Source organism: Orycteropus afer, unplaced genomic scaffold (genome assembly GCF_000298275.1).
Source record: "Orycteropus afer afer isolate SDZICR_OR568_19922 unplaced genomic scaffold, OryAfe1.0 scaffold00006, whole genome shotgun sequence".
Lineage (NCBI taxonomy): Eukaryota > Metazoa > Chordata > Mammalia > Tubulidentata > Orycteropodidae > Orycteropus > Orycteropus afer.
The window spans coordinates 10,688,476-10,710,426 of record NW_006921593.1 but is presented as its reverse complement, the minus strand read 5'-3'; the positions used below and the strand labels follow the sequence as shown (position 1 = coordinate 10,710,426).

The window sequence follows — 21,951 nt, the reverse complement described above, 5'->3', positions numbered from 1 at the left end:
CGCTTCGTGTGCACTGCGCTGCCGCCGGAGGCGACGCGCGCCGGCTGCCCGCTTTCCGCGGCTCCCATGCAGGGCGGCGCGCCGAGCCCCGAGGAGGAGCTGCGGGCCGCGGTGCTGCAGCTGCGCGAGACCGTCGTGCAGCAGAAGGAGACGCTTGGCGCGCAGCGCGAAGCCATACGCGAGCTCACGGGCAAGCTGGCGCGCTGCGAGGGGCTGGCGCGCAGTAAGGCGCCAGGCAGGGCGGCCTCGGGCAAGGACGCCACCATGGGCGACCTGCCGCGCGACCCGGGCCACGTCGTGGAGCAGCTCAGCCGCTCTCTGCAGACGCTCAAGGACCGCCTGGAGAGCCTTGAGGTAGCGGGCGGTCCCGCGGGGATGAGGACGCGAGAGGGGGTGGGGCGCGAGGGCGTCCCCGTCCTGGAGACGGGGGTGGGGGTGGGGGTGGGGGTGGCAACGCAACTTGTTGGCGGGCTGAGCCAAGTTTGCGGAAGTGGCCCGGCTCTGCAAGGAGATGGTGGCGCAGGTCGAACCCACCTAGCGGGTCTGCGGGAGAAAAGACCTGGCGACCTGCTCCCGTAAAGATTACAACCTAGAAAGCCCTATGGGGCAGTTCTTCATTGTCACATGGGGTCGCTAAGTGTCGGAATCGACGGCACCCAACAACATAACGCACCGTTGCTGAGGGATTTACCGGCCTCCCGCGCTGGAAGGAAAGGGTTAAGTCCGCGAGCGGGTCTCAGCACTCACTCCCCGGGGTCTGGAGATGCCCTCGAGCAGGCGACCGTGCGTTTTCTCATCTTGAATGTCCGGTCCTCACGAGCCAGGCGCGCTCCCGCCTTGCGAGGGGATGCGGTGCTGCCGCGTGAGGTCAGGCGCCGCGGGCATCTGGTGTTTCCTTTTATAAACCGCGCGCCAGGGGAGTGCAGAGGGGTCCACCGGCGACACTGGGACGCGTCTGGCGCCGCACGCCCTCCCAGGAACCGGTTGCAGGGTTCCTAGCTTAGAGGAAACGTCTTGCTAACTTCAAAGACGCCTCCCTTGGCGATTTGCCCACAGTTTTAAGGTGCCCTGCTTGATCACTTTGAGGGATCCCTTATTCCGCTCTTTCGGGGAAGATGCCTGCGGTTTTGAACTTGCGGAACGAAGTCTTCATTTTCGCTTTCACATCCCACTCTCTTTAATAAAGAGTATGGCCATTTCTGTTCATTTGTTCTTAAGTGCCACTGAGTGAATTTACGATTCCTAGCGACCCCATGGGACAGAGTAGAACTGTCCTCCGCCCCCCCCCCAGGGTTTTCTAGGCTGTAATCTTTATGGAAACAGATCACCGGGTCTTTCACCTGCAGAGCCACTGGGTGAATTTGAACCACCAACTTCTGGCTAGCAGCCAAGTGCTTAAGCTGCACCACTAGGGCTCTTTTTTTTTTTTTTTGGTTAATAACAGTGATGGAAATAATACTTATAATAATAATACTTATTATAATAATATATATAAATAATAATAATACTTATTAGCAAGACTGGGTTTAAATTATAGGTAGTAATTATTGCCACATGATTTGAGGATTTCCCATGGTGTGATGGTTCAATACAGTATTCCCAGCATCTGTGCATCCCTTGGTTCATTATGATTAATAACAGCTAACATAAATAATAATAACATTTCTTGAACGCTAAAAATGCATCAGGCAAATTATTTAATCGTAATCCTTGCAGCAACCAGAGGAGGCAGTTTCTGCTATCTGCATTTTACAGTTTGGAACACTTACACACAAAAAATCCATTGCTGTGGATTCTGACTCATAGCAATCCTGTAGGATGGAATAGAACTGCCCCATAGAGTTCCTAGGCTATGAATCTTTATGGAAGCAGATTGCCACATCTGTCTCCTGTGAAGCAGATGAGTTCAAAGAGGCTCAGGGGTTCAAACCACTGACATTTCAGTTAGCAGCCAGGTGCTTTAACCTTTGCACCACCACTTAAATATTATTGTTATTGTTAGACATCGTCGAGTCAGCTCTGATTCATAGCAACCCTATATACAACAGAACGAAATGCTGCCCAGTTGTGCGCCATGCTCACAATCCATGCTATACCTGAGCCCATTGTTGCACAGAGAGGGCTAAATACCTTGCCAGGGATACATTACTGGGCAGGGGCAGTCTGTCACCAGAGCCAGCATGATTGAAGAGGGACGGAAGAAACAGGAAGTGAGGATTTAAACAGCATTAAGAAAGACTTCTGGAATTCAGAACAGTTAGATTTTAGATGTGTCACTCCCAGTACCATCTCTGTAAGCAGTTATTTACCTTCGTGCCATGCTGGAACTTAAGGCTGTTTTATTTCTTAGTGGAAGCTTTTCTACTCTGAGTACCATTTAATTAAATGGCACAGCTGCTAACCAAGAGGTCAGCGGTTCCAACCTACCAGCCCAATTGACAGTCCGTTTACAGCCCTGGAAAGTTCTACTTTGTCCTACAGGGTTGCTATGAGTGAGAATTGACTCAATGACAATGGGTTTTTTGGATTTTGGAAAATAACCCTAGCTGTGTCTTGGTCATCACTGTGCATAGTATTGTTGTTGTTGTTATGTGCCGTCGAGTCAAACCCGACTCATAGCGACCCCTCCTTGGGTTTCCGAGGCAGTATCACAACGGAAGTAGGATTGCCCAACCTTCCTTCTGAGGAGTGGCTGGGGGGTTTGAACCGCCAGCCATCTGGTTAGCAGGCAAGTGTCTTAGCCACTATGCTACCAGAGTGCATAGTATTATAGATGCTAGTTAAAATTTTGACTTTTTATTAAGAAGAGAAGAGCAGCTTTATGAGAGGGGAAAGGAGATTGACAAAATTTCAGATATTGCAGCAAAGTAATTCTTGTTTGAAATCCTTTCTGTACCCCCCAAAAAAAACAGCCGTCAGTGACACACTCCCCTGCATGCCATCAGCAGATTAAAGGCTCATGCTTGGGGAGTATCTCTGTGTGGATAGTCCATTGGAGCCCCATTTCATGATTTCTCTTCAGCTGGACTGAATCCCTCTCCCTCTGTGTTTTTCCCCACCCCCAAAGCACCAGCTCCGAGGGAATGTGTCGAACGCGGTGCTTCCCAGTGACTTCCGGGAGGTGCTCCAGAGGCGGCTGGGGGAGCTGGAGCGGCAGCTGCTGAGCAAGGTGGCCGAGCTCCAGGATGAGAAGACCCTGCTTCACAACGAGACCTCCGCTCACCGGCAGAAGACCGAGAGCGCCCTGAACGCCCTGCTGCAGAGGGTGACTGAGCTGGAGCGAGGTGACTGCTTTGCGTGTTTCTGGGTCACGCTCTGGCTGACATCCCTCCTGGCCCCCACCCTACTGTGTTGATGCTTAGCTGCAGTGAAAGGAAAGCTGCTCGCAGAACAAGGGAGAGGGGCCCACCTACAGGTGCCACCACTGGGGCCCTGAAGCATGCGGGTGCTCCCTGACCCTTGTCAGGTGACTCTGGGGACATTGCTGTGCTTGCGTGTGCCAGGGATGGCTCCAAAGCTGCTCTTCCATTATTTCTAGAACCTACCTATGTCTTTACAATTCAAGTGGTGGATCCCCTCTCCCTTCTCCTCCTATCAAATGAGTGTGGCTTTTTAAGCTTGAGGCATCTGGCCTGGTGTACAAGGGGTTTAGCGTTTGCCCCCACACCTGGGCCCATGTAGAAGAACTTGTTGGCACACCATCCCAGGGCCTCAGTGGAGACTTTGGGGAGTGGCCGAGTCTTCACTGCTGGTAGTCAGATATGAGATTTCAATGATAGACAGCAATGATTGTGGCACAACTTAGATACAGTATCAGGTCTGTTTGAGCAAACAGTGAGGGTGGCTGACAGGAATTAGCCCTGGACCCCACTGCTGTTATCCATGAAAAAGCAAGTAAACCCAGGACCAGCTGGGATAAACGCTGTGATTCCTGACCTACCACATGGGCATTTCAGTCCCCTTCTTAACTAGTCAAGGAGCCCTGGTGACACAGTGGTTAAAAACTCTTGACTGCTAACTGAAAGGTCAGAGGTTCAAACACACCAGCCAAACCACGGAAGAAAAATGTGGCAGTTGGCTTCCATAAAGATTACAGCTTAGGTAACCCTATGGGGCAGTGATTCTACACTAAATCAACCTGATGCCAGTGGGCTTAACTAGTTCTCAGCCAATTCTGTGCATACTCCCCTTCTCTACTTATACCCTGGTGGGTAAGTTTCTCCTTCAGGAGAGAGAGGGTAGGGGTCAAGGGCCCAGGTTAATTCAGATGAATGACTACCCCTCCAACTACTGGAGAACTGGGTGTGATGTCCCAGGTTTGCTGTGGTGGGTCTGGGACGACAGTCTTCCCAGGTGACCTCTAACCTGACAAAGGCAGTTTCTAGTTACTCGGCTTCATGAATTAATAGGAAATGTGCTTAGTGCGGAACATCTTGCTAATCTTTTAGTGACATTGACTGAGGAGGGCTAGTTAGAGTAGATCAAGGGAATAGGGGGTACTGTTGGACTTTGTAGACCCCAGAATTCACAGGTGGCCTCTGTCCCTTTCCTGGGCTCTTCTTCCAGAAAAGTCCATCAATTCTTCCTGATGCTTTTCAGAGAAGGGTGAGTGTGGCTTAGACTTGAGTTTTCAAAAAAGATTTCATCTCAGCTCAGTTCTGGTTGAGTTGACCTCAGGAGACTGACTAGGTCTCAAGAGCCTTCTCCACAGGAGGAGGGAAGGCAGCAGGGAGACAAAGGTGAATGGGATTCACCTGCTTTTGCTCAGCCTCTACCTCCTTGGATCATGGGGACATTTGGGGTATGTAACAGGCATGCTACAGTTACTAAGATCTTGAGAGGGGCACCTATATGATGATAGGAGGGCTCCATGGAGACCCTGAGACTGCGTCTGTCACATGCTATGATGGCTCAGTTGCTATAAGGACCTGGGTTAATACCACTACCATCGAGTCAATTCCAACTTAGTGACCCTGTAGGACAGAGTAGAACTGTCCCATAGGGTTTCCAAGGCTATAATCTTTCCAGAAGCAGACTGCTACATCTTTCTCCTGCATAGTGGCTGGTGGGTTTGAACTGCTGACTTTTCAGTGAACAGCTTTAATTATTGCCCCACCAGGACTCCTCCACAAAGACTAACCCAAAAAAACAAAACAAGAGGCACTGCCATCAAGTCGATTCCAACTCACTGTGACCCAATAGAACAGAGTAGAACTCCCCCATAGGGTTTCCAAGGTTGCACATCCTCATGGAAACAGACCTTTCAGTTAGCAACTTAGCACTCTATCTGCTGCGCCACCAGGGCTCCTTCCCTGGGTTTATGATAGTTGTCTACTGAGTTAAGAGTGTGGGGTTGTCCAGGCAGTCTGCTCAGCCACGCACCTCTGTGAGACAAGACTTCTGTTACATCCATTCCGCAGATGAGAAGGAAGCTCAGAAGATCTCCACCAGAGGTGTGGTCAGGCCCTCATTTAGGAGAAGGGGAGCAAGGGGGGAGGAGGCTGGGCCACCAGCTGATAAGCAGCTACAGTTGGGTAAACCAGCCTTCTCCCCATCTCTGTTCTCTGCCTCAAGGCCACTTGGGAGTTTTATGTGGCTTCCTCTAACGTTCTTCATTGTGACTCTGGCCACCAAGGAGCTGCCACTCTGTAAGTGTCCCCTCTCAGCACCTCTGATCACAGCTAGCAAGGCACTATTAGGACACAGACCTAGCCTGCCTGATTCCGGCACCCACGTCCTGGAGCCCTGGGGCTCATGCAGTAGAGAAGGGAATCTGCATCAGAGCTGGAGCTCTGCTCTGTGAGGCCAGACCCCTGGCTGCCCATCCTTGGAGGGGCCCTGGCCCCAGCACAGAGGAGCTAAGGCTGCTGCCTCTGACCCTTCCACACACTGCACACAGTGTGGGGAGAAGTCTGTGAGGAAAGCAACCATTGGCCTTCAGGCAGCTCAGAGCTTTTATCTGTCCAGGTTTTGATATGGAAACCCCAGCCCCCATGTGTGCTGTGAATAGAAAATATACCATGCCCCTTAGAAGCATCCAGTGGAGCCCAGAGGAGATAGACTGCAGCTCTGTAGCCAGCGAGGGACACTAGAGGATTCTGGCCGTCATCCATCATCTCCCGCCCCGGCCGGACACTTGGCTGTGATTCCACACTCTGTGTCTTCTGTGACCCCTGCAACAGCCTGTGAAGCCAGTACTCATTATAGATAAGGGACTGAGGTCAGACAGGTCAGTGACAGCCGCATTCACATGGCCAGCAAACTGCAGAGCTGGGACTGAAGTCGTCGTAATCCAAAGCATCCACCCTGGAAGCAGGGAGGGGTGGTGTAAAGGACTCCTCTGAAGCCCATTGGCAAGTCCCCTACGCCTACCAGCAGATGCCAGGCTTCCCATCAGTACCCACTGCCTTCCAGTTGACTGCAACTCATGGAGCCCCTGTGTGTGTATCAGGGTAGAACTGTCCTCCATAGGACTTTTCCGAAGTGGATAGCCGGGTCTTTATTCCAAGGCATTTCTGGACGGTCTAGAACCTTCAACCTTTCGGTTAGCAGCTGAGTGTGTTAACCGTGTGTACCACCCAGAGACTCTCCTGGATCCCAGTGATTGCCTTGTGAATCCTGCTCATCTGAAGGGGCTCCAGTCCACTCAGTAGTGGATGACATACCCGTACCAAGGAGACCGAATCCTCTCTTCTAGCCCCAGATCCACACACACACCTTGTCTTGCCACCTGCAGCTCCTGATTTATTGGCCAGGCCTTTTAATTCCTTAATTGGCTTTCCCTGAGTTTCCTCTGAGCCTCCAAGCTATGGTACTTAATGGAAAGGCTCTGGCTTTACGGGTGCAGGCCCCTCCTCTGCCCCTCGGCTCCCCCAGCTCTAATTAAACCTATCTGTTGTCACTGAGCTAACAAGATTAGTGACACTGAGTCTTATTAATTTGGCAAGCCAGCCCCCTGCAGGAACTGAAGCCATTTCTATCAGATGGCAGTGCCTTTGCTAAGGACGTGGTTAGTTGCCACTTGTGTATGAAATGCTCATGGCTGCCTGTGGTACTAACAGTTAATGTATTTAGTGCTAACCGGAAGGTTGGAGCTTTGATTCTACCCAGAGAGACCTCAAAAGAAAAGCCTGGTGATCTACTTTTAAAAAGTCAGCCGTTGAAAACCCTGTGGAACCCAGTTCTACTCCGACCCACACAGGGTCAGCATGAGGTAGGGTTGACCTGATGGCAACTGGTGCACGTAGTGGAAAGAGGGGTTCTAGTCCCTGCTCTGCCATTCACTAGCTGTGTGACCTTGGGTAAGTCACTGCACTTCTCTGAGCCTTGGTGCCTGCGCAGGGCCACCTGTGAAACCTGGAGTTGGGGCTTTCTGTTCTCGTCCTCCTTTTTGCTTCAGCCTAATACGGGGCCAGTCCGAGCCTACATTCTGGACAGACTCCTCAGCTTCCCATGTGACCAGGTCTTCCCAGACCCTGCCTGGCACTCAGTAGTTCCCCAGCCTGAGTTGAAGGGTGACCCGCCTCGGGGTCAGGGTGGGTCAGCTGCAAGCATGGCAGACATGAGTTACCTATGCACATGAGACCCAATTCTGGTGGTCATACGTGATCCTGGGCCCCTGCTTTCCTCCACAGAGGTCCTCTCTGGTGGTGGGAACCATGGCCCTGAGGGCTCCTCTTATGACCGTGGGAGAAAATGAGTTTGGGGGATGGTGGAGGAGAGAGGCTTTGCTATGCTGACTGTCTTACTTTATTTACAGAAGGGGTGAGGAAGGGACTGGCTGAGTCCAAAGTGAGATGAGCGTTTTAGCTCTGCTGGTGCTGGCTCTGGAGACTCTGACCCATACCAGCTGTCAGGTTGATCCTGGTGTGTGGCGGTCCTTGTGCATCTGAGTAGAACTGGGCTCCATAGGGCTTTCAGTGGCTGATTTTTCAGAAGTAGATTGCCAGGCCTTTCTTCCCAGGTGCCTCTGGGAGCACTTGAACCACCAACCTTTGGATTAGCAACTGGGCACGTTAACCATTTGCACCACTGAGGGAGTCCCTCTGGCTCCTCCTACCCACTGCCTATGAGTCGATTCCAATTCTTTGTGACCCTATAAGACGGTAGGACTGCCCTGTGGGGTTTCTGAGGTTGTAAATCTTTACAAGAACAGATCGGCACATCTTTTTCCTGCAGAGTAGCTCACAGATTGGAACTGCTGACCTCTTGGTTAGTAGCTGAGTGCTTTTTTAACTCTGGAAGGGCTTCTTCTGGCTTCTCAAAAAAAAATCAAACTGACTGCCATCAAGTTGATTCCAACTCATACCGACCCCTATTGAGTTTCCAAGGGTGTAAATCTTTATGGAAGCAGCCTGCCCTATCTTTCTTTCATGGAGCAGCTGGTAGGTTTGAACCACCGAACTTTTGGTTACCATCTGGCTCCTAGAAGGCACTAAATAAATATTTGTTGACTGAGTGAATGAGGTTTGGGCTCCCTCACCAGCAGGGTCTGGTCCCCAAAGAAGAGGGAAGTTTTTGTTGTGACAGCTCACAAATTTTGGAATCCTGTGATAAACTGGACAAGGCCTTGCCTTCTACACATTTATTTTCTCGAGCTCAAATTAATTTTTTAAACCAAAAATATATTGAAAATTTTTTAAACTCATTTAAAAGTACCAGTTATTTTTGAGGAATTTGGAAGTGCTGTTCACATGGAGACAGCCTGTGGGCTCTTGCCACTGCTAGGCAGATGTGGAAGGTGGCTTTCTGGGTAGCAGCCCAGCTAGGTGTGTTAAGGTCATACCAGGGACCCCTCTGTGTTTATCTCCAATTGTACCAGTGCCCGGCCTCCTACTGGTTCCTAAGTACAGAAGACAGTCAATAAACTTGATCTTCTCTCGAGAAGGAAAGGGCTGATTGTGGGCACAGCCATTCACATCAGGGACTTGGTCCACAAAGCTGCTTCTGGGCTCAGGTGTTGTGTCAAGAGATAGGAGCCACGTGGGGTGGGGATTCTGTAACGTGAGCAGAGACATGGATTCACTCAGTTGACAAGTGTTTATTGGGTGCCTGGGTCTCCATAACCAAGTCTGGTGTGTCCCAGCCCCGGCCCTTGTTGAGATGCTGAGAGGCTAAGCTTTTTAGGAAACAAGGATGTAATGACTGATCAGGGAGGGGTTTTCTGCCTTCATGGAGCTGGAAATGCACCTCTTCCCCACTGCGTCCCACGGGCGTTCCAGTTCCCAGGTGACCAGTTGTCGTCTAGTCGGCCTCGGCTCGTGGCACCCCCATGGGTGCAGAGTAGGACTGCACTCTTCAGGGTTTGCAGCGGCTGCCTTTTCACAAGCAGACCTCCAGACCTTTCTTTGGAGGCACCTGGTGGATTCGAAGCCCCAGCCTCAGTTCGTAGTTGGGTGTTCAGCTGTTCACACTGCCCAGGACCCAGTAATGGGATATGACTGAGGAAAGAGAGGGCATCGGCATTAGAACTAAATCAGAATGTTTTCCTTCTGGTCTTCAAAAAGGCGTCACTGCTTGTCCTAAAAGACTGAACAAAATTCTTGCAAGTGCCCGACACCTTGCAGCACAAAACGTTCCTTCCTGTTTCCTTTCCTGGGCCGCTCAGGTCCATTGTACCTGCTGTTTCCTTTGCGTGGAGTTCTCTTCCCAGGTCTTTCCAAGTTGCTAATGTTTCATTCTGTGGGTTTCGGCTCAGATTGCCCTCCCTGCAGAGGCTTTCCTGACTCAGGGAAAACCCCCTCCTTCCCATGCACTCATGCCTCTTACTGCCTGGCATTGACTTTCATCTTGTTTCCAGTCTATCTCCCCCCACCCACACTGCAAGCCCCCGGAGGCCGGGACTCTGTCCTGATGACTGCAGGAGTTTTTGTTGTTGTAAAACCTGTGGGAGGCAGAAACCTGTCAGAGAAGGAAAACACAAGTATTTTCCACTAATAGAGAGCGATAGAAAAGTGGTCAGATTGCACCCTGTCAAAGGTGGAAGAACTTGTAAGACCCAGAAAAACAAGGTAGTCCCATCAAACTCTGGCTCTCGCATATTTCACTGTATAGAACATTTGCCAGCTCAACACTTCCAGGGCTATCAGTTATGTTAACCACATTGTATGACAGTCACCCATATTGGTGCCAAATTTCCATCACCGTAAATAAACTACTTCCTACTCAGTGACTCCCCTCCTTGTCCTGAAGTTGCCCTGTGTGCACAGTGGTTCAATCCCACCAGCCACTCAGTGGGAGAAAGATGAGGTAGTCTGCTTCTGTGAAGATTTACAGCCTTGGAAACCCTATAGGGAAGTTCCACTATATCCTACAAGGTCGCTATGAGTCAGAATCAACTCATTGGCAATAGGTTTTTTTCCCCCTTACCTCCCGCCTGTGGTGACCGCTCATAAACTTGGGTCTCTATACATTTTACTGCAGGAGTGTGAGCACTTTGAAAGCATCTTGCGGGTGGCAGGTGCTCAGCAGATGGAGACCAGACAGGGCTCTGAGCTGTGCTGGCTGGCGTGGGCCTTACATGCTGCTGGCCTCTCTCTCCTCTCCACCCAGGCAACAGTGCGTTTAAATCGCCGGATGCCTTCAAAGTATCCCTTCCTCTCCGCACCAACTACTTGTACGGCAAGATCAAGAAGACGCTGCCTGAGTTATACGCCTTCACCATCTGCCTGTGGCTGCGGTCCAGCGCTTCGCCGGGCATTGGCACCCCGTTCTCGTACGCGGTGCCTGGGCAGGCCAATGAGATTGTGCTCATCGAGTGGGGCAACAACCCCATTGAGCTGCTCATCAACGACAAGGTGAGGCCTGCGGGATGTCCTCTGTGCTCCCGCGTGGCATAGGACGGGGGTCCAGCAGCTGGCTGGCCGTGAATGCAGCCTTGCAGATACCAACCAGCCCGGGCCTGCTTCACCCGAGAGCAGGGCCACAGGCGAGCCTCTGCAGGCTGTCCTTCTCATGGTGGGCATAGCTCTGCGTGGAGTTATTCCCATTGTGGGTGGCCGACTGGGGCAGAGAGGAGCCCACCGTACCTTGTGGCGTTCCAAGCTGGGAGTCTGGTCCAGGTACCAGGATGGTGAAGGAACAGAATGGGATGGTGTCTCCATGCCAGTCTGAACTGGCCCTGGCCCTAAGGCAGTGAGGGCTGCTCCCAGAGCGGCACTGATTAGGGGAGTGGGTGTATGTTGTCTCTCTCTCTCTGAGCAAATGGTACTTCCCGTGAAAATACATTGGTACATGGAAGGGGGTGCATTGGAGGGAGTAAATTGTGAGATGACTTACAGACAGTAAAATTCACCCTAGCTTATGTTTTGACAAACATGTGCAGGTGTATGGCCACCCCCCCCATGAAAATACTCATCACCCCCAGTATTCTCTCCTCTCCTTCTGTCATCAGCCCCTGGACCTCCGATCTGCTCGCTCTCTATAGAACATGTGAGAGTCCCTTTAGAATATATGACTGGCTGGCTTCACCTTTAGGGTTATCCACAGGACCCTCCAACAGCCCCACTTCAAAACCTTAAACCTAAAGTCACCCTCAGCATAGCCAAAAGAGCGCCATCCAATCCTCCACGCTGAATTTGGGCATTTGAACGGCTGTGCCACCTGCCCAGGCCCAGGGGTACTCCTTCCTCCTCCACTGTAGGGCGGCCCTGGCCCTCACTCTGTCTGTCTTCCCTCAGCTGGCGCACAGTTTTCTTAAGTCGGAAACACCGTAGTGACCGCTTCCCGGGCCAGGGATTAATTGCTCTAAATAACACCCTTGGACACAGTAGGACCGAAGGCCTTGTTTTCCTCTCAGTTTAGACATCATGTAAACATCTAATTCCTGGGAGGAAGCGCGGGGTTACTAGGAGACCAGCAGTAACAACAGGGTGGTTAACAGTAGCCGATCTGTAAAGTGTTCTTAGAGACAGAGGCAGTGGGCCTGCTGGGTTGGACAGGCACACCCTTTAACTCTGAAGGGCCTACCGTGTGCATGCCCCCCTCCCCATGTGCCTGGAGGTCTTTGGTCCTCTGCACACCCTCAGCCTGAACAGTTCCACCCCTCCCTAAGTGCCACAGTGGAAATCTGGAACTCTGCCTGAGGAGTTACATGGATACTGGTGTGGCCCGTTCACCAGAGAAGGAGTTCCTGGGGGGCACAAACGGTTAAGCACTTGGCTATGAACCAAAAGGTTGAAGGTTCTAGTCCACCCAGAGGCACCTTGGAAGAAATGCTGGATAGTCTATTTGAGAAAAATTCACAGCCATTGAAAACTATGGCGCGTCGTTCCCCTCTATGAGTCAGAGCACAGTGGCAGCTGGTTTGGTATGGGGTTTTTATAGCCCGTTTAAAAAAAAAAAATTGCTGACCCAGTAGATCTCTTGACTTCCCATGGGGTTTTCCAGCTTGGGGAGTTCAGGGCCAGTATAAGGAAGTTGTCCAGCTACTTAGCCTTCATGGTGTCTACAGCCCACTGGGGACCAAGGGTGTCCAGTTGGGGATCGGGACTGCCCTGGGGTTGGAACACATACAGAGACTCATGCATTGATGTCTCCCTCTGACATAGCTGGGGTTGGGCATGTTATCCACATGGCACAGAGAAGGAAGGACCCCATAGTGACTGGAGGAGCAGTGGACCAGGTGCCTCCCGTGCCCCCAGATTCAACTCCTAGGGGCTTCTTGCTTCCCACCCTCCGAGGGTCCAATGGGGACTGAGCCCAGCAGGCCCTAACCTGCACATGCCACCCACAGGTCACCCAGCTGCCCCTGTTTGTCAGTGATGGCAAGTGGCACCATGTCTGCATCACCTGGACGACGCGGGATGGCACATGGGAGGCCTTCCAGGATGGGGAGAAGCTTGGCAGTGGCGAGAACCTGGCCCCCTGGCACCCTATCAAGCCAGGGGGGGTGCTTATCCTCGGGCAGGAACAGGTGCGTGGGTACAGGCAGTGTGCCAAGTAGGGGGCTGCAGGCTGTGCCCACCCCTACCACAGCTGTCAACCAGCCCTGGGGTGAGATGGCCAGCTGGGGGTAAGAGTGTTGGCTTGTAGCCCATGGGGACGTGGCCTGACCTTCCCGCCAGGAGCCAGGTTGGTATGGGAGGCTCAGGAGTGCCCTGTGGTCCCCAGGCCAAGTAGTGACTCCAGTCCACCTTCCCTCTGAGGAGAGGCTGTGGGAGAGATGGCATCCCTTCCCATCCCCCACCCCACCTTGCCCTGTTCATCCCTCAACGTTGGCTTCTGCTTGGTCTCAACCCTGATACCCAGCAGGGGCACCTAGGAAATGCTTGTGGGGTGCTCAGGCCCACAAGGAGACGGCAGAAAGTGAGCCCTCAGAGGCTGCCCTCCAGACACACGCCGTCCAGGAGAGGCGGCTGGTGGGGCAGATGTGCGTTGATGTTTCGGGCTGTGTTGAGGCTCTGATGTGTACCAGCCTTGCTGATGGAAAGTGGGGGACTAAGCACTGGGTCCTCCAGGGTGCCTTTGTGGCTGGGTCCCTGTGGCCCACTCCCCCAGTGTGTTTCCCTTGGGAGGAGCTGGGAAGCAGGAGACCCAGCCCTGGTCCTAGCTTTGGGATTTGGGTAAGTGTCCCCCTTCCAGCCTATTTCCCCTGTCGACAACGGAGTGATTGGAGGAAAGCCATCGCCAGGCCTCTGCCAGTTCCAACACCCCTGGTGCTTCAGAACCTGCTGGAGTGGGGGACAGAGTGCAGCCAAGGTGGGGAGGAGTCGGGAACACTCACACCTCCAGCACCCACAAGAGGGTGTGCAGCCAGGGTCGGGAGTAGTCCAGACACTCACACCCCTACACCCCACCAGAGGGCATGCAGCCGGGGTGGGGAGGAGTCAGAATGTGTACACGCAAGCGAGCGTGCACACGCACATACCCCACAGGCTGGAGGCTTTTTCAGAAGCCCGTCTGGTTGCCAGGACATCTGGTCGGCCGTTCACCCTTGACCCTGCGCTGATGGTGATTTCTTGTCCCCGTTTCTCAGGACACGGTTGGGGGCAGGTTTGATGCCACTCAGGCGTTTGTCGGGGAGCTCAGCCAGTTCAACATATGGGACCGGGTCCTCCGCAAGCAGGAAATTGTCAACATTGCCAACTGCTCTACCAACATGCCTGGCAACATCATCCCCTGGGTGGACAACAATGTGGAGGTGTTCGGAGGCGCCTCCAAGTGGCCCGTGGAGACCTGTGAGGAACGGCTCCTTGACCTATAGCTGTGTCTCCTCTGTCCAGAGGGCCAGGGCTGGTCATTCCTCCCGGAAGTTGAAGGGCACACACGCCCTGGTGGAACTGTGTATAAATTTCTTGCCAGAATGGGCTGCGGCCCCCAAAGCCCCTTTCCAGGAAATCGAAGGCCCTGTGACAGCATATGTCACTGGCACATTTGTTTGTTACAATTGTGTTGGTTTTCTCGGGTAGTGCCAGAGTCCCCTGGGAAGAAGTCCTGACCACGAGGGGGTGGACATTCCACTTCCTGTTGGGGCAGAATTGACGATGTGGAGCCCCTCTTCCAAACCCTGGTAATGCTGGTGCACCCTACCTCCCCGCCCCCCGGATCTCTGGTGTCCTGTGTGCACTTCTGTCCATCCCCTTCCTCCTGAAGGCTGTGCAGCCGCCCTGCTCGCATGGCCATGCCCCTCCTGTCCTTCATGTGTCCCTGCTGTCGAGTGGCAGTTCAGTGAGCATCTTCTCCCGATCTGCAAAAGGTCTGCCTTTGTTTTCTCCACACGTGGGCCTTCCCACTGAGACTCTGCAGCTGGTGGTAGACGGCACACGCCCTGCCATCTCCAAGGTAAGGACATCTCAAGATGGAGAAGGGCTGGGCTGGGACAGCCAGGCCCTCACCTCTGTCCTCTCTCCCTCAGACCCATCTCTGGGTGTGGCTTTGGAAGGCCTCTTTCTCAATGGGTGCCAAAGCTCGGTGGCAGCTTTTCCAGTCGTCCGCTGTGACTTGGGGATTTCTTTCCTCCTCACAGAAGAGACCAGCCACCAGAAGGCTCTGTTGTCAATGTCTGTCCCCACTCTGAGGATTGTGCTAGTTTTAATTCACGTTGACTCCTGTGTGATTTTGACCATCTCCATCAAGTATTTCCCCCAGAACTTTTTAAGAGACGGGGTGTCATTTAGTTGCTCTCTGCTTAGTGACTCCAGACCGCTTGATATATGGGACAGAAGTCATCATTTATTTTAAAGAGAAAGCGATTAAATGGGGAAATTTATAAAGCTAAATATTATATATTTTATTTTTCATACATGTTTAAAGCGCAGATCTGTGGAAATTCCATTTGTCGGGCCAAGCTGACCTTCCCATCATAACGTTGTGTGCTCCGAGAACCCTTCTGATGATGGGATTTTGATTAAAGTGCACTGGAAGCTGCTTCAGTGTTGTTTCCTCCACCCCTGCCCCACCTGGGCTGAGCATGGGGAGGGGTGGGACTTGCATCCTTGGCAGAACGATGGCTGTTCTGGTTTGCAAGGGCCTGGCCCCATAGGCACACTCGGAGGCTTGTGTCTGTGGACCCAGCTGGAGTTTGGGATGCTTGGCAGGGGGTGTGATCGAGGTGTGCACCCTTCCCTCCTCCATTCCAGACTACAGCATCCCTGCATGGGGCTCCCCAAGCCCACTGCTGTTTTCTCAGCTACAGGATCGAGCTTGGCTAGGACACCCTGAGCCGAGTGCACGTGCTCTTCCCCACATTCTCCGACTTAATCCTCATAACAACCCCTGAAAGAATAGATCCTAGTTACAGGTGAGTGCACAGAGCAATTAATTGTGAGTATGCAGTTGCCAAGGAGCCTTCATGGTGCACACAGTTAAGATCTCTGCTGCAATCAAAAGATGGGTAGTTCTGAGCCCACCTGGTGCCTCTGTGGGAGGAAGACCCGGCGATCTACTTCTGTGAGGTTACAACCAAGAAAACCCAATGGGACTGTTCTCTTCTGTCATATGGGGTCACGATGAGTTGAAATTGACTCAGTGGCACCTAACAGCAGCAGCACAGTTGCCATTTTTGGATGTTATTAGGTCGTTGGGTGCCACTGAGTCAGCTCTGCCTCATAGCGACCCTGTGTACAACAGTGAACACGTTGCCCGGTCCTGTGCCATCCTCACAGTCCTTGCCACGCGGGAGCTCGTCGTCACAGCCACTGTGTCAGTCCATCTCGTTGAGGGTTTTCCCCTTTCCCGCTGACCGTCTACTTGGCCCAGCAGGATGTTCTTCTGGATGATATGGCCATTGAATTGTAGAGCTGGCCTGTGACCCTGAAACCCTCCTCATTGCTTCCTCCTGCAAACCCCTCCCTGCCTTCTAGTCTTTGACTCAGAGGAATCTAGTGCCTCTAGACACCTCTGTACCCACCTGGCCCTGGCAGGTGTGTCTTCATCTCCACAAATATTAGGTACTCTTTTCCCCCCAGTTCCATTTTTGTATTTTTGTTCTGGCTGGGAAGCTGCAAAGTATAACTCAGCTTGTCCCCTTCTCAAGTAGCAGTGTCTTGATTTATATTTTTCTCGAGGAGCAGAGTCCAGGCTTGGGGCCAATTGACACTACATCTGATGTACTTGATACCCAAGACCACAATGAAAGCTTTAACCTCTAAAACCAAGATCGATGGGTCACTGAGCTTCCTGGAGTACATTTCCAGTGCTATGAATTACGACTTGGCAGGACTTGGGTATCATTAGTGTTGGGTCGAATGTGAAATTAGGTCAGATTCCCTGCTTAGGGGCTTTTCAAATCCAAAGTATGGAGACCAGGTGGAAAGCAGTTCATTTGAATCAGGGCCTTTCCTGATGAAAGCACAAGTTGCTTAGCTCTCCCAGTGGAAGGTGCCAAGGGGTTCCTTTACTTGGTGTGAGGATACTTATTAAGTGCCTGCTGCACACTAGGCGCTGAACTTTCCTCACATGGTTCTCTGGCACTGCCTCTCTGGGAGCATGTCTTAGCATCAGGGCTTTGGAACTCCTGCTGAGGCAGATAGCTTAGTCCTTGCAACTGGAGGGGCCTTGAACCCATAAATGGGACCAAAAAGTGCCTTGCTAACCCCACGTGGGAGAAGAGAACCCACCTCTCCTCATTGCTGCTCTCTGGTCCTCCTGTCAGAGGTCTGGTGTGTGTGAAGTTAAAGCAGAAACAAGAATCATCCATCTCAATCCGGTGAGCTCTGCGTGCTCTCCCCTTCCCATTAGAAGGAGTCTCATGGCCTCGGCTTCTCTGCCCAAGACCCTTACTCTTTGCCCAAAACTGGAAAGCACCTTGATAGTCAGTGGAGTTCTCCAAGAAGAGTGGGTTAGAAAGTTCTGGATGATGGCATATTCTCGTTGGTCAAGTGTTGCCATAGAAACTATAGCTGTAGGATCAATGATTCACGTATTGGAAAGTGATAAAATACATCTAGATTAAAGGCAGACCCACCCCCTAAGAAATACTGAAGGAAGTTCCTTTGAATTGAAAGGACCCTAGACAGTAACTTGAATCTATACAGAAAAATAAAGAGCACCAGTGTAGGTAACTACATAGGTAAATATGGAAGACTGTGTAAAGGCATTTTTGTGTGTAATTCTTCTCATATCTTATTTAAAAGACAACAGCATAAAGCAATAATTGTAAATCTGTGCTGATGCACACAATATATAAAGATGTTATTTGCATAACAACTACACAAGATAGTATAGCTATGGAGCTATATAAAAACAAACATTTAGGTACTGTTAGAACTAGATTGCTATAAACTAAGATGTTAATTGCAACCACCAGGAGACTAGCTCAAAAGAATAAATTAAAAGAAACAACAAGGGAATGAAGATTATACACTAGAAAATACCCGTTTCACACAAAAAGGCAGTAATTGAAGAATAGAGGAGAAAATAAAACAGATGACAGAAAACAGCAAAATGGAAGTCATATACCCTATCTTATTTGTAATTGCATTAAACATACATGTATTAAACACTTCAATTAAAAGGTGGAGATTGGCAGGATGGATTTTAAAAAAACAATCAGCATGATAACGTTGGGGAAAGGGAGGACACTGAATTGTGCGCGTAAGATATAGACGACAGAGGCTAATACCAGTATATCCAAAATCCTGCATTACCATTAACACAAAACACCAGGCTACAGATAAACACATAGACAACTGAGAAGATCAGATGGGAGTCAGTGAACAGGAATATACTCTAGACCAATGACAGATTCAGCTGAGGCCAATCTGGCACAGATACTGTTGTTGTTATGTGCCGTCGAGTCGGCCCCGACTCATAGCGACCCCTCCTTGGGTTTCCGAGGCAGTATCACTACGGAAGGAGAATTACCCAACTTTCCTTCCGAGGAGTAGATACTAGTGGTACAAAATACCCACAATCATTACAGAAGCAACAGAAGACAGATGTAAAGCAATCCCTCATAGACAGCCAGACACTGGGAGAGAGAACCACCAGATCTGCTGACTCAGGACCATAGTATTGGGGGACACCAGGCTCAGTTGGCAGAACAAAATACACAAACATTTTGTTCCACGACCTACTTTGGTGAGTAGCAATTGGGGTCTTAAAAGCTTTCGAGCAGCCATCTAAAATGCAGCTAATGGTCTTCTCTCATCAGAAGCTAAGGAGTGAAGAAAATCAGTGGCTTTTGGAAACAATCAGCCCTAGGACATGATGGGCCTTGAGACTAGAAGAGCTAGATGGTGCCCAGCTACCAATGCCAGCCAGTTGGGAAGGGATCAAAACTGGAGATACTGGATAGAGTGGGCAGAAAAACGTGGAATGGAACAAAATCCAAAACCAATAATGACCAGAATTACTGATCAGATGGAGTCTGGTGGGACCCCCAAGACCATGACCCTGGGATACACATTGGGCCTGGGATAAAACTCACTCCCAAGGGCTGGCTCTCAGCCCAACAGTAGATGAGACTTACACGCAGAACAATCAACCCAGGGCAATGCACCCACCTACTCTACAGAGATACATCCCATGGAGCAATGGGCCCTGGGGCAACACTCACAAGGAAGAAAAGCTGGACAGACAGGAGTGAATAACTAAGAAGGGCATGGGGGGAGGGGTTACTGAGAAGGGAGAGGAGGAGAGTGGATTAGGGTGGGGGATGGTTAATTGGGGAATGAACCCAAATGTACACAAAATGTTGAATGTAAGACAAACTGCTCTGTAAATTTGCATCTAAAGCACAATAAATAAATATCCACCTGTATACAGTATCTACAAGAAACATTTTGTATTTAGAACACAAGTAGGTCACATGGGAAAAAGACGTACCATGCAAACTAACCAAAGTATCAGGCAAAATAAACTTTAAGACAAAAATTATACTACACACAAGAACATTTTATAGCTCATTTTACGAGGCCAGCATTACCCTGATACCAAAGTCAGACAAAAATATGGGAAAACTACAAATGAATATCCTTTATGAATCTGAATTCAAAAACCTTAGCAAGATGCTAACAAACCAAATCCAATAACACATTAAAAGGATTATTTACAATGATCAAACAGGATTCATGGCTGGAATGCAAGGTCAGTTCTACATATGAACATCAGTTAATGTAACACCATATTAATGAAAGGGTTTTTAAAAATTAATAGACACAAAAAGAACATTTAACAAGATCCAATACTCTTAAATGACACCAGAGCTCCGAAGTTTCATTGAATGGTTATTAAAGGGCCCAGCATCATTCTTTTCAGAAGTGAAATGTGTGCCCTGATCATTATCAGTGATGTCTAGAACTTGAAGGGAATAAGGAGTGCCTTAGTGAAATCTTGCTTGTGGATTAAGTAGATAGACATGTGTGGTCTTTATTTATACTTTGGGTTTCTGTAAGGCAAGAGATTTTCAGAGTCCTTTACCCAAAGGAGGTGACTCGTGGGCAGAGGTCAAAGAGTGCAGTACATTGTGCAGTGGCTGGCCAGGGCATCCTGTGCTGAGATGACTGCCTAAAGCTTGGCCAATTGTGCTGACCCCTGGATCCCATTCTTTTTCAGGGACATCCTGGTTAAGGGATGAAAAGCAGAAACTCCACTGAGCTCCATCACACATAGTGGTGTGGTGGGCTGCTTCTATAAAGTGTTCACACTCCATTTGCCATTCATTCACTTGGTCCCTCGGGGCTCCCAGGTAGCCAAGGAAGATAAGAGAGGAGGAGCAAAGTCCTCCAGCATGGGACATCAATCCCAATTGGCATAACATACTACACAGAAACATTGTTCCACATCCTCCTTTGGCAAATAGCAGCTGGGATCTTAAAAGCTTGCAAGCAGACATTTAGATGCAATGATGGATCTCCCCTTGTCCAGAGCAAAGAAGAATGAAGAAAACTAAAGATGCATGGAAACAATTAGTCCAAGGGACTGATACATCATGCGATCCTAAGCCTATACAACTATGAGACCAGAAGAGCAAGATGGTGCCCTGCTATCATTGCCAACCATTTGGAGGGGCATCTATGTAGGAGATCGTGGATAGGGTAGGAGAACAATGTGGAACAAAACTCAAAATCATTAAAAAAAATAAAAGGGGGGGGGACCAGTTTTGCTGGTCTGGTAGAACTTGGTGGAACCCCTGAGACTATGGCCCCTAGTTGCCCTTCAGGTCTGGAATTGAATCCACTCCCGTGGCTTCCAGCCAAACAAAAGACAGGCATATGAGCTGAACATTTACATTAGGTAGATACACTCCTTGATGAGATCAATCATGGGAGAATAAAAGGGCTGTGTATGCACAGGGAGACAGCTGGGGGGGTGGGCAGGAGTGCATGGGAGACATAGGGAAGAGGTAAGTATGGGGAGGAAGTGGGAGGGGAATTGTTGCTTGCATTGTGGGAAATTGTGATCAATGTCATGAAACAAAGTGTATGTGAGCTACTGTATGCAAAGTGAATTTGCTCTGTAAATTTTCACCCAAATCAATTAAAAAAAAAAATTCCTCCAGCATGGTGACATCTGGCAAGAGACTGAGGGAGGAAGACAAGGAGACCACTCCATGTTGCAGGTGGAATATGTCAGAGGGCATAGATTTTTCTCTACTGGGTAGCAAGGAGGCCTCAGTGGCCAAGTAAAACTTGTAGGGTGCTATTTCCATGATGCAAGGCATGAGGGGTAGTTGGCTATGAGGGGCCACAGGCCCAGGGCCCATAAGAGCCTCTGTCTCCAAGACAGCCCAGGACGTGGCCAACAAATGCCACTCTAATAGAATACAGTGTAGTGCCTAAGGCTACGCTAACCAGAAGGCTGGAAGTTCAAACCCACCAGCCACTCCTCAGAAGGAAGAATGGGCAATCTACTTCCATAGTGGTACTACCTGGGAAACTCAAGGAGGGGTCACTATGAGTCAAGTCCGACTCAATGGCACATGACAACAACAACAAGAAGTCACACTCTGCCTTAATTGTAATTACATTTAACGTACATATATTAAACAGTCCAGTTAAAAGGCAGAGATTGGCAGAATGGATTTTTAAAAAATGATCCAACTGTATAGTGTCTATGAGAGACACGCTTTAGATTCAAAGACACAAGTAAAGTGAATGGAAAGAGATGTACCATACAAACTAATCAAAAGAGAGCTGGAGTGGTGATATTAATACCAGGCAAAAATAACTTTAAAGCAAAATTCTTTACTAGGGTGCAAAAAGGGCAAGGAGGCCACATGTTCTGACCTCCTAGAACCCCACAAGAGAAAGGCAGAATCACCATCAATAGCCCAAGGCCTATTGCTGCAAGGTCAGACATGCTGCCTCCCTCCAGCACTTTCTCCAACCGTTCCTCCAAAAGCACCCACCACCTATCTCCTGGGTTTGATAATTCACTGCAGTGGCCACACAGAACTCACAGATTATGGGGTTTATCAGGGGAGCACCAGGCTACAATTCAAGTTCAGGAAAAATGCTCAGTTTCTCTCCCAGCCCACCATCTCTCAGCCAAGTCTCTCACAGTCTCTCC

General features: G+C 50.3%; 1 protein-coding gene across 1 annotated transcript; it reads left to right on the top strand.

Moving 5' to 3' along the window:
- NPTX2 (neuronal pentraxin 2) lies at positions 1-14,203 on the top strand (the record flags this gene model as incomplete). Its single annotated transcript, XM_007942642.1, has 5 exons — positions 1-354; positions 3,068-3,284; positions 10,552-10,796; positions 12,734-12,913; positions 13,976-14,203. Coding segments are annotated over 5 exons (1,224 nt in total), but the record flags the coding sequence as incomplete, so codon positions are not given.
- Between the last annotated feature and the right edge of the window lie 7,748 nt (positions 14,204-21,951).